At 37.8% G+C, this 15,656-nt stretch overlaps 1 protein-coding gene across 3 annotated transcripts in view; it reads left to right on the top strand.

The window, feature by feature from the left end:
* The window catches only part of ZNF516 (zinc finger protein 516), a 134,582-nt gene extending 119,223 nt beyond the window's left edge, over nucleotides 1–15,359 (top strand). For all 3 annotated transcript variants that reach the window (XM_054018971.1, XM_054018970.1, XM_054018972.1), the window contains exons 4-6: nucleotides 3,705–3,809; nucleotides 4,716–4,783; nucleotides 12,420–15,359. In XM_054018971.1, coding sequence (XP_053874946.1) covers nucleotides 3,705–3,809; nucleotides 4,716–4,783; nucleotides 12,420–12,479 — 233 coding nt within the window. In that variant the 3' untranslated portion in view covers nucleotides 12,480–15,359. The remainder of the gene's footprint in view (nucleotides 1–3,704; nucleotides 3,810–4,715; nucleotides 4,784–12,419) is intronic.
* Nucleotides 15,360–15,656: the final 297 nt, after the last annotated feature.

Below are 15,656 nucleotides of genomic sequence, written 5' to 3'. Positions count from 1 at the left end.
CAAGGCTTCAATTTGCCAAGAGAGATTGTGTTGCCATTATGAAAAATTTAGGGATGTTCTGCCAATTACATAGGTTGTTCCGAAGCCTCTAAATTCTGGATATTGAGTGCAGTACCTCATGCAATAGATCAGCCTTGATCACAATAGAATATTCCATTTCAGGCATTTTGGTGTGTGTTGGAGCATGTTTGTAGCTGGATCATGTTTGTAGCCTTTGCTTTTATATTTTAAATTGGCTGTATCTGCTCACATGAGACTGGTGCACTGTTCTGTTTTCTGCTAGTAGTCTGGTGTTTCTTCGATTCTTTGGAGATAAGAGTTGAAAGTACTCCTGTGGTACTAGTATTAGACATCAGGGCTTTTACATCAAGGACTAGATAGTTTGATTACTGCTTAGGGAGAGTTTTGTTTTTTATTTAAGTTTGGTAGAGGTGATTTTTCTTTTTTATTCATAGGGTTATTTACAACTGTCATGGTACTAGGGAGGACATATTACAGCAGCAGGTGCACCCTTTCCCCTGGGATTCCCGTGAGACCAGCTCTGTGTGCTGGTTTCACAGGAGCTCCCATGAAAATAGTCACTTTTATTTGCATCACTTATTTTCCAAACACCTGTGGTCATCTGTCCCGCTCTTATTCAAGTATAGTTTATCCTGAGAGATGATCTCACAGAGGTAGTATGTTGTGACAATGGTGTCCATCAAGTCAAAGCCTTAAAATACCAAAAGCTTATGATATCTCTCTTAAAGAAATCAAACAATGACAAAAATATGTGGAAGTAATCTGGTTCTTCCATCTGTTTTTTTTTTTTTTTTTTTTTTTTTTAAATAATAGCCAGAAAGCAAATCGGAAGGGGTAGAGATGCTAAATGAATTTTTAGGTTACGTATTCATGTACAAGTAAGCTAGCTGGCAGAGTTCACACTGTGTAAGAAAAAAATAGTGCAATGGACCCTCTCTTCTAGAAGTGTCATGTTCAATAGGCAAATCACTATTTGTGCTTAAAGCATGTTAAGCTCTAGAATCTTAGCACACAGCAGTTAGCCATTATTTAAAATGTTTTCACATATGATCTTCATTATGAGATGAACTGATATGTTTCCCCCCTTACTAAAATTTAAAAATTTCTGGGCTGGTTTCCACAGCTGGTTAGCTAAATATTATTTGTATGCAGCTAGACACGTTTAAAAAACAAAACAAAAAACCTAGCTGTTCTGGTGCTGAGGTTGGCTAAAACTTTAAGGCAGAGGTATGGAGCAAAGATGTGGCAAGAAGTATTGAACCAAAATAAATGTTGTCAGTAGCTATGGTGAGTGCACAATATAGAAGATCTGACCCTGCAGTCCTTACTCTGGCAAAATTCCTGATTTCCTCAATAGATTGATTGAAATGGGACTTTTTACTGAGTCATGACTCCTAAGATAGGGCCCAGAATGGTTAGCCAAAAGAACTTCAGGTCCTGCATTAAAACCCATTGACATCAGCGTGAGTCTTTCCATTGTTTTCAGAAGGCTTTGGATCAGGCCTTAGTTTCTGAAGTGGCCAGGATAATAGACTGTAAGGCTGGACAGGACCATTAGGATCATCTGTATCATACCTTAATGAGTGACTCCCATTGACTTTAACATGAGTGGCATGCATGGATTGATGAGAAAATAAACCTAAATTGTTCTTTCTTGCTGTGACTGTAGTTGTTGTTGGTTATTTTACAATAACACTTAGAGAGACCCTGACCAAGATCATCCTAGGTGATCAGGCCTTGTCCTAGGCATCAGAAGAGCCAATTCCTGCCCCAGAGAGCTTACAGTCTTACTAGAGGAGACACGCAAAGGCTGGGAGAAAAGATGTATAGTTATCTCCTTTTTACTGGTGGAGGATTGGGATACTGAGAAATTTAACATCTCCCTCAAAGCCACATAAGAAGTCAGTGGCCAAACTGGGAATCGAACCAAGTCTTCCGAGTCCCAGTCAAGTGCCTTAACCATGAGATTGTCCTTCCTCTATATGAGATGTATTTTGACTTAGTCCCAAAAGGAATGGTTTAGAGATAACAGCACTGATTTCATGGGAAAACATATCAGGGTCCCTTAAAGCACTGCTTTTAGCTTTGGTCTCCGGATTGCAGCCATAGTTACTTCTGTCTTGTTGGGGACAGATGCTAATAGGGTTTTTATCGTCTGTTAGCCAGAAACTAGAAAATCTGCTAGACCGCTGCTAGAAAATCTGCTTTAATCTTTCATAGATCATGGGGAAAGTCCTGTTCACTTTATTGAAATGAAACTCCCAGGGAATCAGTGGGAGTTTTGCCTAATCCTAATCGTAAAACTTAATGCTGCTCATCTTTACTCACACAGAACTTCCACTACTGATTCTCTGGGAGTTTCATATGAGTAATGGTGAACAGGATTAGGCTTTGCTAAACCAGTGTGGTTCTGTATTCTCTCCCTAGAACCAATGTGTTGGAAAGGATCATATTCGGGGGTGCTGTAATGAAGAGAGAGGAAATACTTGTACAGAAGATCTTTTGAACTAATTTTATAATGAGCCAATTATAATTATTATCATTTACATGGTAAAACTGGAGCCCTCAACCAGGCTGTACAAAGAATGACAGCGTGGTCCCTAATCTTCTTTGCCCTTTTTTTCGTGGGCATCACATTAACCATATACATTTTGGACATATCACCGTTTCTTGGTATAATTGATTTAAAAGTGTAATTTAGCTTTTTAAAACAATTGTCACTTTTTTGTTAGAATTTTTACTTTTTTTTCTGTGCATTGGTCAATTAAAAAAAAAAAAAAGAGCTGAACTGTCACTGACAAACCCTTGAGAATTTGCTTTAAAAGCCAAGGCATTCCAATGGTAAATTAAACATCAATTCTTTCCTTTTGAGGAGGGCTTCTTACCAAAATAGAAAAGATGTTCAAACATTTTAAAGAAATGCCCAATAAAAGTCAAATGTGTCTTTTTTGATCAGCAGCAAAAAGACAAAGACCAGCCCTTTAAGTCAGATACTGTAAACTGACCTTTGGAAAAAAAGGAGAGGTTTGAGTAGTTTTCCACAAATGCTAATGGCCTAGAAAACATGTTTACCAAGGGCTGGTAGAAGGCTGCTGTGTTGCTACTAGCTCAAAATGTCCGGAATGACACTTTCATTCACAGATGTCTTTCATCTGTGCCTCAGAGGTCTGAGGTCAAAGCAGCACCGGCAGGCAGGTAAGCAGGGGCTAAAGGTTTGATCAGTTTGTGATGGCTCCACTCACTCTGTATTTGTCTCCAAGGTATTGCAGCCCGGGGGGGACATTCGGGCTCTGGTTCTGCTCACTTCCTATTATCCATGTGACTTGTCTCCGCCACGCTGGAGTCACTTTGATTTGCCTGATGTACTGCTTGACAAAGCTGGGTGATGGCTGAAAAGTGGATCCAGCTGCTCTGAAAAGCGCACACCTGACATGCCAGTCCTGGTGCGGGCACATCATGGGGAGCATTTTTTAATTCAATGTAATTTATGCATTCTTGCAGTCCTGTGTGTGCCTGGCCTGTCAGCCAGTGCCTAGATGAAGGCTGACAGTTGTCATCCAGGGCCTGAAGGTAGCCTCACATAATGACACATTAGACATACTAATGATGTTTTCTTCTGGCATAATGTTTTCTTCTCAACTTTCCGCTCCCCCTCCCTTTCTTCTCCCTCCTATCTACCACAGGGATGCTTAGGACACAAACACGCCAAGGAGACTATGTCTGCATAGAATGTGGAAAATGCTTTAACCAGCACAGTCACTTCCGTACTCATATGAGGTCCCACACAGGTATCTTTTCTCACCAGTTTTTTGTTTTGTTTTGTTTTATTTTTTAACTCAACTAACAGAATGTTGAATTTAGTTTTACCTCCCGTACTAACCTAAATAATTTAAATATTTTCCAATATGCAGTACCCTAGGTTTTGGTTTTGATTGGTATTGCTCTTGTTTTCCACATGTTCCATACCTGACTCTCCCCCCTGCCCCAACACCATAAAATTGCAATGCATTTGAGATAAGCCTGTTTGCAAATGCTTTATTTTAATTAGAGAGTAGGATACTCAGAAATGAATATGCTAATGAATTCTGTTGCCACCAGCACAAATTGAAATCAGAGTAGCCCCTTTCAGCAGAACATAAGGCTTTGTTTTCTTTCATCATTGCTATTGACTGGAACAGTTTTGTATGAAAACAGATCCTCCCCAGACTGGTCAGTTATAAACTCTAAAATCCCTGTCAGCATTTTTACCCTAGAATGATCTACTATTGAGAATGTAGCCAGCTAAAGCTACCAGTGTCAAGATACCTCATAAGCATTACATGAGACAGTGAGACTAGCGAGTTCTCTTTGAGAAGTGTGAATGATGCATACATAAGCCAGTCTGATGCAAAATGACAGAGGCCAAATGGTAAGTAATGCAAGAAGAGGGTCCCTCTACACATACACTGATAATTAATGTTGTCAGTGATTGCTTTCTTCAGCACCGAAGTCTGAATTAAAAAGGGCAGTGCCCCTAGGCTGCCATTAGCACACTCTCTTACAGTAAGTGTTACAGTAAATTGGTATTTTCCGGCCACAGGCTAGTAGCTGGTGTCTTTTTTTGAATGTGGTTAATCTGTAATGGTCTCAAATAATGTACACACACTAACGAAGCTTGAATGTTCATCTGTTAACAAGCCCCCTTGTTCCCACAGTGGTATTTGAGTCTAATGGACTCCGAGGTACTGAAGTTCACACCACCTCCGCAGATGCCCCAAAACAAGTATGTTTTACAATTAATTGGGTGTTTGGTTTTTAATGTGGTAGCTGGGAAAAAGTTGCACAGTGATACTCATCAGTAAAGCACTGACTGTTTTATAACAAATATGTAAATAATAACAGCGTTGCTTTGATTTTTAGATCCTAAACTTTTTTAGCATTTTACCAAAGACTGTTACATATAGAAGACAGTTAATTGTGGGTCAGATAATTAATGCGTAGGTAAAGATGTTAACAGTGTATTGGGGGTGGGTGGGAAGGGTAGTTGTATAATGCACAAAATGGTATATAAGTGTAAGATCATATTTTAAGAATTGCTAGAGAGAGAGGAGATTTGCTTTTACACCTAAAAAGTTACCCACTGCAACAACACAAGTAACACTTGGTCTGTGTTTTTTGAGGAGTATTCCTATCGTGATATCCTGTAGCTGATATCTTTGAAAGGCTCTTACCTTTCAGTTTCTGTGGACTCTGTGTGGTGGTGTGCTTTCCTGTTTCTAATGTACAGTGTTTCCTGTCTTGACAAACATTTTTCAGTTCTCTGAATTGGGCTTTTTATGTATTAAAATAAAACAAACCACTTAATCTACCCACGCCCTTCTTCAGACTTGGCAAGTGGGCTGTGGGCTTCATCTTCTTATAAGCAGTTCTTTCTCAAATTTCTATCTTGAATTATGGCTTTTTACCCTTTTTCTCCCTATTTTCAGTTTTCTTTTTTATTGCCACAATATTCTAGTCCTTCCCTTCCCATCAAGCCCCTGAAAACAGTGTGGGCCAAATTTAGCTTTGGGGTAAATGGGTGCAATTCCATACCAGCTCTGAATGTAGACCTTTATTAAATTTAAGGACCTAATCCAAAGTGTCATTAGAATCAATGATCCAAAACCATCCCCACAAGAAGTCATATCGGAAACCACAGCTTCATGCAGTTCATATGGACTTCATGAGGACTCGTAATAGTCTCCTCCATTGTGTTGGCCTATGAGATAAAAAGGCTGGAGGTTAGTCTGGAAGCCCATTCACCGTCACAGCAATGTGTTGTGCCGCCATCAGTCCACTGGGAGAGCCAAGGCCATCTCTATAAAAAACCTTTCTTTTAGTGCTAAACCAACCCCAGGTCAGTAGCGACTCAAAGCTGCTATTATCTGATGACCACTCATTGCCCTGTGTGAAATGGGTTTGGTGCTCTCCGCCCATTTTTCAGTTTTCATATCACTTCAACAATCACCATAGTTGATCCTAATTGGTATCTTTGTTGGTAATCTCAGCAGAGGCACCAAGGATCGAATGAGTCATGGAGACTGAGCCCTGTCCCCTTTAGAAGAGGACTCTCCAGGTTATTGTGAGGTGGGCTGAATTGCTGCTACCCATGCTGTTACTGTTCTGGGGATAAACGCAGGACTTCCCTCTCCAGGGCTGCCAACACGCCACCTTTTATCAAAAATAAATTCATATGAGAAACTTCAGAAAAATAAGAAGCAACTTTGTTTAACGTCTCTATGAAAGGGTTTTATCAAATATAACAAGACCCATCACTAGAAACACAAACACGAATCCATGTATGCCCTTGAATTTATTTTTATCCTCATGACTGTAAAGTATCTTCCCCTCACAAATCCTATTTTAGTAATTTAATGAACGTATGCCTTAGTGATTAAAAAACATCTCAGTGATTGTAATAAGATTCATACATTGTAGGGCTTTGAATTGAATCAGGAATCACTGACCTTTTAAAACTGAAATGCAACTCCTGTTCCACAAAGAAGATGCTTATTTTTGGTGAGAGGGGCAGGGGGAAGGGAACGTAATAACTGCAAGGGTATGCCATAATTAGAGAATTACATATTGAGATTGCAGATGAATTCAGTCCAAAAGTGTTCTGCTTACATCGATGATCCATTAAATTGGTAGAAAGGAATGACTCCTTGATAAAAGTATTTGACAGATGGTGAAACAGTGACCTCAATGGGGGTCTTTGGTGAGCTCTCATAAATTTATTAACATACATTTAGCAAACCTAAGCATCTTTAAAATGTGTGTGCTGCTGGATCTCTTTCGTCTCTTTACCTTTTCTGACTTGTCCCAGGCATAGATCAAAGATTTTGAAGGCAATGCTTTTTGAAAGAAAAAATAAGATTGCAATTGGAAGTCTATTTTAAAACACAGACAAATTGTAAAAAGGTCATTTCTAGGAGTAACAGCTGTGGTAACAGCTTACTTGTCTTTGCAAACTCATGCTGTGCTGCAATTTATTGATTAATTTCTTCCATGGCAAACTTAGTTCACTGTTGTAATCTTAGTCAGTGTTGGTCTATCTTGGTTGTAGCAGATTGAACTACAGTCTTTCTCTATGCAACAACTTCCACAGGATTGGGCAGAGGTGAGCTGCACCGATTTCTCAGTCTATTGCCAATCAGTCTCTCTTCCACAGAGGTTCCAGTATGTTCCCCATCAGCCACAGATAGTTCTCTTCCTCTTCTTTGTCACAATTATTCTTTAATTTCAGCCTTTGTTTCAGTTTGTCAGTCTTTGTCAATTAAAATGAAAATGTTCTGTCATCTATTGTCCGTGTCCTCAGAATAAACAATGACTTTATACCCTCCCCCCCAAATTTCACCTGTAAATCCCCGAGGTTTTAGAGAGTATAATTTAATTTCAACCTGTAATGCTGGGAGCTTTTAGAAGCATAGAATGTATTGAGAACAATGCCTCCAGCACTCTGGCAACACAATTATTTCCCAATTAAAATATTGTCACTCCACTGTTTGTTTTTTTTTTTTAATTGGAGATGGAGCTATTCTTAGAGAGTTTACAGTGTAGAGTCAATTCAACTTTCAGCAGTGCCATACTCTTGCTCCCAGCAAAAACTAGTAGCCATCACTTGCAATAGCTTTAGAATAAAGGTTTTTCACATTAAGAGAATTCATTTCATATAATGTTGCCTCCTCACAGGAAGGAAATCTTCCCTTGAGCATTATTTAAAGTGAAAAAAATTAATTTTGGTGTAAGACTGTATACCACAGTTCCCCGACCCTTCTGTATTCAAACAATGAAACTTATGAATAACTTCCCCTTATAAGAGAGAGAGAGCAGGTTCTGCAGTCCCAAATGTAGCAGTTTACAATAGTGTTACTATTATTTGGGGACTTTCTTGTAGAATAATTTAAAGCCAGCACTATCCCGAATCTGAAATTGGTTGTCTAAAATTAGGCACCTGAATCCATATTTGGGCACCTAATTTAAGGTGGTGAGCAACCAGTTTATTGGGAGCTGCAGCTGGTGACCATCTCTGAAAATTGGGCTGCTTACTCAGGTTCCTTTATAAAGACTGTAGGCACCCAAGTTTGACAATTTTGGCCCTAGCCTATAACTTTATAAGGGTTTCTTGTATCACCATCAATGAAGAAATATAACCAAACGAAATATAGGAAATAATTAGGTGGGTGCCTGAGTCATAATATTTTTTCCTGCTTCTATCTGCTTTTGCATGACCACCGTCTAAAAACAAATTGACATTTTCACCAAATACATTTCCTAAGTACCCTAGTATAGTTCCTAATCTTTTACGAAGGACAAAGAATACACACTACGTAACCTGAGTCAATACAGGCAGTGCAAACTCATGCAGATTTGCTTGAAATGCTGCCATATTAAACATTGAATATTCTTATAGATGCTAAATATCTGAATATATTCATAATTAAGATTGCATATTCCACAATGAATATGTATCACATTTGGAATACACTAAATAGCATTCCAAAGGCATGATTCAATAAGCATGAATTCTGGGAGCACACTCATGGTGGGTGCAAAATGAAGCCAGTTCCCTCTTGCAACAATCACTGTGACTGTCTGAATAGATAGACTTGTGTACCAACATGACTTTAAAGGCAATGTGTTTCATAAAGTGTTGAGCGATGGATTTCACAGGTAAAACTGGATCCTGTGGCATTGTACTCAAAGGCCAAAGTCTCAATGAATTCTATGACACAGGAACATCCATAGTCTGCCTTAAAAATGGCATCATTATTGATAGCAATTTCTGGCACAGATATTGTTCATTTAACCCTTCCTGTTTCATTTTTAAAAACAACACATGATTGTCTACCCTGTAGGTTTCACAGCCCATCCTTAGTTCTATGCTCAAATATTTTGTTTAAACAAAATACTCTAGAAAATTGTAAAGGACAAGTAGTTGCTCTCAGGAGATGTGATTTGCAAGATGGATGACAAGATTATGACTCCTCATCTAATTGGGATGATACATGTAATTTAAAGCATCTTTACAGTACTTTAAGCAAAGGCATTAAGTCCTCTGCTCAAGTATGCTGATTTGTACAACTGAAACAAACAAGTAAAAAACAGTTTTTAAAAGCTGCTGACCAGAAAAATATTTGTCATTGGAAATCTCTCTGTCCTGCTACTCCTATGGTGCTAGAACCCACTGGCATACTTTGCAAATGACAGCAGTGTATATAGCTAGCACAGCTCTTGAAATCCTTCTAATTTAAAATATATTATTAAAATTGGTTTTACAATGGAAGGCCATGCAACCTCAGTAAGAAGACATGGCCTCGGACCCTCATTATCTTCAGCATAGCTGTATAAAATGTTTCCTGTAATGTTCAGTATCTATCCTCCATAAATGCAAATAAGCAAACTTTTGGGGTGATGAAAGGATTGTTAGGACCAAGGGGGAAATGCAGCATTATGTTATTAGCATTTGGGGGTTATTTTTGGGGCGGTGGGGATTGCTGTTTTCTTTAGTGTGTTTTTATCTTTCTTGCTATGCTATCTTACCTATCCTAGAGCACTCAGGACAAAAATTGTTCATATCAAAAATATTATTAATATTATTGACTTCTTTATTTTATACATTTCAGATTTTAATAATGGCAACTAAAAGTCCTGTTTATAACATTTTGCTCACATATGAAATGTCATGTCCCTGTTCCTTATTGAGTTTTTTTTTAAGATCATGATTAATAGTTCATTTCACGTTATTGCAAATGTTATTTTTAAATAGTTATGTTGGGAACAAGAATTCCATTAATCAAAATAATAGATAATGAACAAATAAATGGCAACCTAATTTGTCTCATTCATGGATGTGGATTATAATGCAAATAATCCAGGAATCATGTAGGTTGCTGCACTTGAATATGAGTATTATGCATATACTGTATGTCCTTTAGCTCACAAACATCACAGATGACTTCTGTGAATGCAGCTCTTGTCCCAACTTTTTCCCACTTATCTGCAAACTGAAAGAGGCAACATTTTCCAAGCTGAAAGTTGTCACTGTATTGCAATATTTTTCAGTAATTTAACACTGACTTTTCCCAATATAAGTACAAAAACCTGCAAGGTGCCATCATCTTGTAGCAGAACATGTGAAAGTCCTCATAAGGGAGATTTCGTGTGCAAACCAGTTTTGATTTGTTAGCTTTATGCTTTGTCTATCTAAGACGTCCTTCTCCTTTGCTTAGAAAGAGTTATTTTTCCACTAGAGAAAGAAGAACCCACCATTTTAAATGGCAAAGTTCCTCCTTTGGAAGAAATAGTTCCATCCCCATATGTTAAAAAAAGCCAAGTGTACCACACACCAGCTGGGGCAGTGCACACTGTAAGGGCCAAATTTTTAGCAGCAGCTTTTAATTTTCTGCTTGCAAAAACATATTTGCATAATTGTACAGTTCCCAATTTTTAGCAGATAAATCAGTTAGTGGACCGCCATCTACCGAATTTGCATGTGCAAATTCAGGTGAGCAGGCAGTTGTGTTCGAATATTTTTGTGGGCACGTCGTCAAATGGTTCTCTGAAGCTGATTGAAAAGCACTGAGGTGCCCTAAACACTGTAGTGCTTACAGGGTCTGACAGTGCCTCCCTCTCTCCAATCTAGAGTGACTGCGTTTGCCTGCAAAAGTTTGAAGTCTCCTTCCCCACCGTGAAGAAATAACATTTTGTGTGATCTCTGCTCATGTACTTTTTTGCTATTTCTCTTAAGATGGAAATTGTACACTCCCATTTTACATTCACATTTGCTGAAGGCTGAAATTTTCTCTCAGTATAGGAAAATTTGGCCCTTAAGAGTGGTCGTCGTCTTTAAACCTGTAATTAGGAGAATTTTTCTAACTTGGCCTGTTTTGGAAGGGAATTGTCAGCCTCTCCCACCCACCATCACAGCCCTTGGTCCCCTCTGTACTTTTATATCTTGTGGGAAGATGATAACCCCTTTCATGTGACTGTGCTACTGGTGGCACTCTATCTGTGGGTGGATTGCAGCTGGACCTTTAGGGCAAATCTTCCTCCCCAAGTACTGATTGGTTTAACTGTGCTACAGAATTACCCCTAATTGCATCCTCAGGCCAGGGTCCTTTTTACAGTTCTTACCCAGAGAAACTGGGGCAAGATGTGTCCCTCCCTTCCAGCACAAAGAATCCTCTCCCATGTTCCCCAGTGTCTCTCTAGCTGGTTCAGTGCGAGATGTTTTAATGACAGTGCTTTCTCTTGGAATTGTGGCTCTGTCTCTCAGGCATGATGTAGCCGTGCAAAAATGTAAAACATCTTTCTTAGTTTACTGCAGGAAATTCAGCATCCAACTAAGGAAGTTTTATCACATCTCTCGTTCAGTTACTATTTCCTACATTTCAAATATACTGCAGCCTGTACAGCAGCTTTTTTTTTCTTTAATTTTGTTGCAAATCTTTCTGACTTACCCCAAACTTTGACTGGTAAATGTCATGAATCTCGGGCCAGCTTTAATTAGGAATTTTCTAAATCTATTAACAAAAGAGATACACTTAATACATTATGTCAACCAGAGCTGGGCTTTCTTTAGCTATTTCCAAGGCTGCCATAGGCACAGCTTGAAACTTGCTGGGATTTTCCATGGGTGTCGTATTTTATGTCGTGCTAATATAAAATGGTCTGTTTCACTTCATCAGGACTTTAGCTTAAGGTTAATGTATTTATGTAAGATTAATCTTGCCATGTTGTTTTAGTCATCAGGATTGTAAACTGCATTGTTCATACAGTGATTTCTGAATGCCATTTTAAAGCTTACCCTGGGAGCTGCAGGCTCCCATTTATTCCCAATTTTATCTTGCAGGTCACTTGATTTTTTAGAATATCCCTTTCTGCTTTTCCAACATGGTAATTATTTATGAAAATTGGTAAAAAATCCCTCACAGGTTTGGACAGAGCTATGTTAAAGTTTTGCCTGTCTTTTCTCTCTCCTTCCGTGGCCCTCAAATTCCCCTTTAAAAAAAAAAAAAAAAAAAAACTATTGTTCAGTTATAAATCCTTTTTTGTTACTGCAGAATTCTGCTTTTTGGAGTCCTTCCTCTCCCAGCCATTCTTAACCTTTTCTTAAGTGCTCCTTCAGTCACTATTATTTGCTATTCTAGTATGTCAAACAGTTTATAGGAGCCTGACATGCTCTGCTCTCACTAGAGATTATTAAAAAATAACTCTTTGTGATGTATTAGGTCAAAATTAATGTGCATAATGCTAAAAAATGTAGCTCAAATATGCATGATGGTTCTGAATAGGAGCAGAGATGTAGTGTTAACAGGAAGATTATACTTAAAAAACAAGAGGAAGGAATGAGATTTTCTCTGTCTTTTCTCTTGTAGGGGAGAGACCATTCCAATGCAGATATTGTCCATACAGTGCCTCTCAGAAAGGGAACCTAAAAACACATGTACCGTGTGTGCACTGGTTACCCTTTGACAACAGTCAGTACCCTGATCGGCGATTCCAACAACCACAAAGTGATGATCCCAACAACCCTGCAGAAGAACAGCTGGAAAACTTCCCTACAAGCCATCAAATCTCTGGAGTCACTGTGCTAGAGTGAAAACAGTGCTCTGCTAGAATGGAGATGCCTCTGCACTGTTAATCATTTTAAAATAAATGAAGATGCTACACAAGATATATATAAATTGACGTACTAATCAGTCCCATGGTTCCTTATTTCCTTTATAATAAACAGTGGAGTTGGCAAGCACTGTGGCAGTGCAAGGCATCTATATTAATCAAGATAAGTTTGAGACACTGGAATAATTAAACTATATGTGATTTGGACAGCGTGAAGAATTTAAGTACTATAACAAAAACCTCCCTGATGCTCAGAATGACTATTTGATACATTTGAAAAATAGCAGTGGATTTGGGGGCTGAACAAGTATTAATTAATGAAACTGCCGCTGCTTGTCATGAGGAAAAATAAACTTTTAAAAAGGAGGACGGGGAGGGGGAAAGAGGTGGCATTTGGTGCTTTGGAGAGCAGTGCTTGATGAAGGACTAAAGAGAAGACCATCATTCTACAATGGTTTGTTTCATTACAGTTTGGGGACCACTTGCATTTCTAAGTCTCTTGTTCTTGACTGCGCACCATTAATAGTATGTGAATATGGAAATTGAAACACTTCCACAGAAATGCTTATATTCTGCTTTGGAAAAGAAAAAGCTGGTTGAACACTAAGAAAAATAGGCTTTGGTGTTTTACTCTCAGGACCTTTTTTGTAACAGGGCTACTTTCTTTGACCTGATCACAAAGGAAGTCTGCACATTTAAAAAAATTATTCAGCTGTTTAAAGCCGCTGATCTGTACGTTTTTAATAGAAAAGGAGTCGCTGAACAAGTTCAGGCTGACCTAGGCCCTTAGGGTACTGTACGCTCCTGTATTTTTGTTCAGCAAGCCTGTTACCCTTCCTTTCTGGGCTTGGTGACATTTTGAAAAGATGACTAACTTCTTTTGTGGTGGCAGGTTAATGTTCATATAATGTGTCATGTCTTGTACTTGGTGATCACTGGTGGTGTTAGGAGGGAAAAAAAGAGCTTTATATACCTCTTCTACAGTAACTCTTTTAAATGCAAGTTTTCAAGGTGGAGGTTGTGGCACATAGGTTGGTAAACCATGCAGTGTAAGCAATTAACAAAATGTATTCCACAGATATAAATATTTTCTTTTCTCATTGCTGTGACACTATGTGTGATGGTAATATTTCTGAGAGTTTCAGATTTTGCACATATAATTTTATGCATTATCAAAAGTTACTGCTGCCTTGAAAGAAAATGTTCTGTGAAATTTTTTGCAAAAGCTTTACTAGGTGTTTTTTTTTAATTGTAACATTTTGTAAAGGCAGGAAATGGATTTAAAAAACTCGCATGCTAATTATATTTTTCAAAAAAAGCAATAATTTTACATGTACAGAAATGATGCTAACCTTTAATACCGGCGAGAGCAACAGTTTACTTAATACAATAATGGAATAGTGCTGTTTTTGTAGTAAATGGGCTTCTGACACAAAGATTTGTTTAAAAAAAAAAAACAAAAAACATAAAGCGTGATTTTTCTGTTCTAACCATTTTTTTTGTTTGCTTGTTTTTTTGTAGGTTTTTTTTTTTTTTTTTTTTTTGGTTTGGTTTCAAACCTAGTCAATAATTGGTTCTGGCTATTACTTGTTACTTGTTGTGAATTACTTGACAGTTCTTGTTACTTTGCAACACTTGCAAAAATGCAAATATAACTTTATGTAATTTTTTTTACTAATTTTTCCTCATACTTTTACACCAGATGTATAGCAGAATTCTCTGTAGTCCTGGTGTAGTTAGGAATGTCTGTGCAAATACTTATAAGTGACTGTCATTGACTGTTTTGTAAAGTTATTTTGAGGGAAGTCGCCAGACACATTCCACTGTGTACACGCACACAGACACATACACACAAAATTGCTGTGTGGATTAATGACTGATCATCATTTTGGGGTTTGCACTAGCTTTTTTGGTTGCTTTCTGAGTCATTTTTTTCTTGGATAAAAGTAATGATGACAGTTCAGGAATGCACGAAAGCTAGTTGCTTATCTTATTTGTTTGTGTTTTAGTTATTAAAATCTCTTCTGTACCCAAAATGGCACAAAAGTGTAGTGTACATTTGTAATTTTTTTAAAATTTTTTTTCCTGTTTTGCAAGCTGATACGGAAAATCATAGTTAATATTTAGAGCAAATGTTGCTTTCTGGAAGCTTTTTTCCAGAATACCTGACAGAGACGAGGATAGTGCTGTCACTGCCATTACCGGGGTACTAATCAGCAAAGTTACAATCATAATTTAGCTACATGAAGAACAACAGTAAGGGAAATCAGTTTAAATAATTATATGCTGTGTATAGCACAGAAATGAGATTTTCACTAAATTAAACAGGAAATGGGAGGAGTTGGTGAGGGAAAGCCAACCTCAAAGACCAGCCACTTTCAGATGTGAATCATAGGCTTTCTTGTTCTTTCTTTATCATTGTATTGTATTGATTTTTTTAATTCAGTTAGACCATAGTATTTAAAATGTTTTGTGTTCTTTATTTATTTAGTTAATTGGTTTTGATCAGCTTTTTTAAACAGCATGATGAATTTTTAGCATGACACACTCCTGTAAGCCATCTTCTGACTGTTACAGACTTTCTACTACCTCTACCAATCTACTGTTTCCTCTCCTTAACAGGTTTTTACAGTGTTGCAGTCTAATGTAACTTAGCCAATAAAGGGTATGATTATCTGTATTGCAGATTCTCAGTGTATCTGCCATCCCTCTTTTTTTCTCTCTTTTTGCCTTTACTTTTCGTCATACTTAAAAAAGCAGGTGACAGATTCTCTGCCACAATATTTTTTCAATAGTGAATGTTTTAGATTGACCAAAATTTTGTCAGACTCAAAGTAACCTCTTCTTGAAGATAATCAACTAGTGTATTGTTGTGTTTCTGTTTGCATCCTAGAATTCTTACTGTCAAAAATGTATGAATAAATTCTTGCATAGTTTAAAAAAAAAGGGGGGGAAAGCAAATCATAAAGCCAAAACAGGCTTTCGTTTTGTGT

The sequence above is a fragment of the Malaclemys terrapin genome, chromosome 2 (assembly GCF_027887155.1).
Source record: "Malaclemys terrapin pileata isolate rMalTer1 chromosome 2, rMalTer1.hap1, whole genome shotgun sequence".
Taxonomy (NCBI): Eukaryota; Metazoa; Chordata; order Testudines; family Emydidae; genus Malaclemys; species Malaclemys terrapin.
This window is presented reverse-complemented; position numbering and strand designations above follow the sequence as displayed.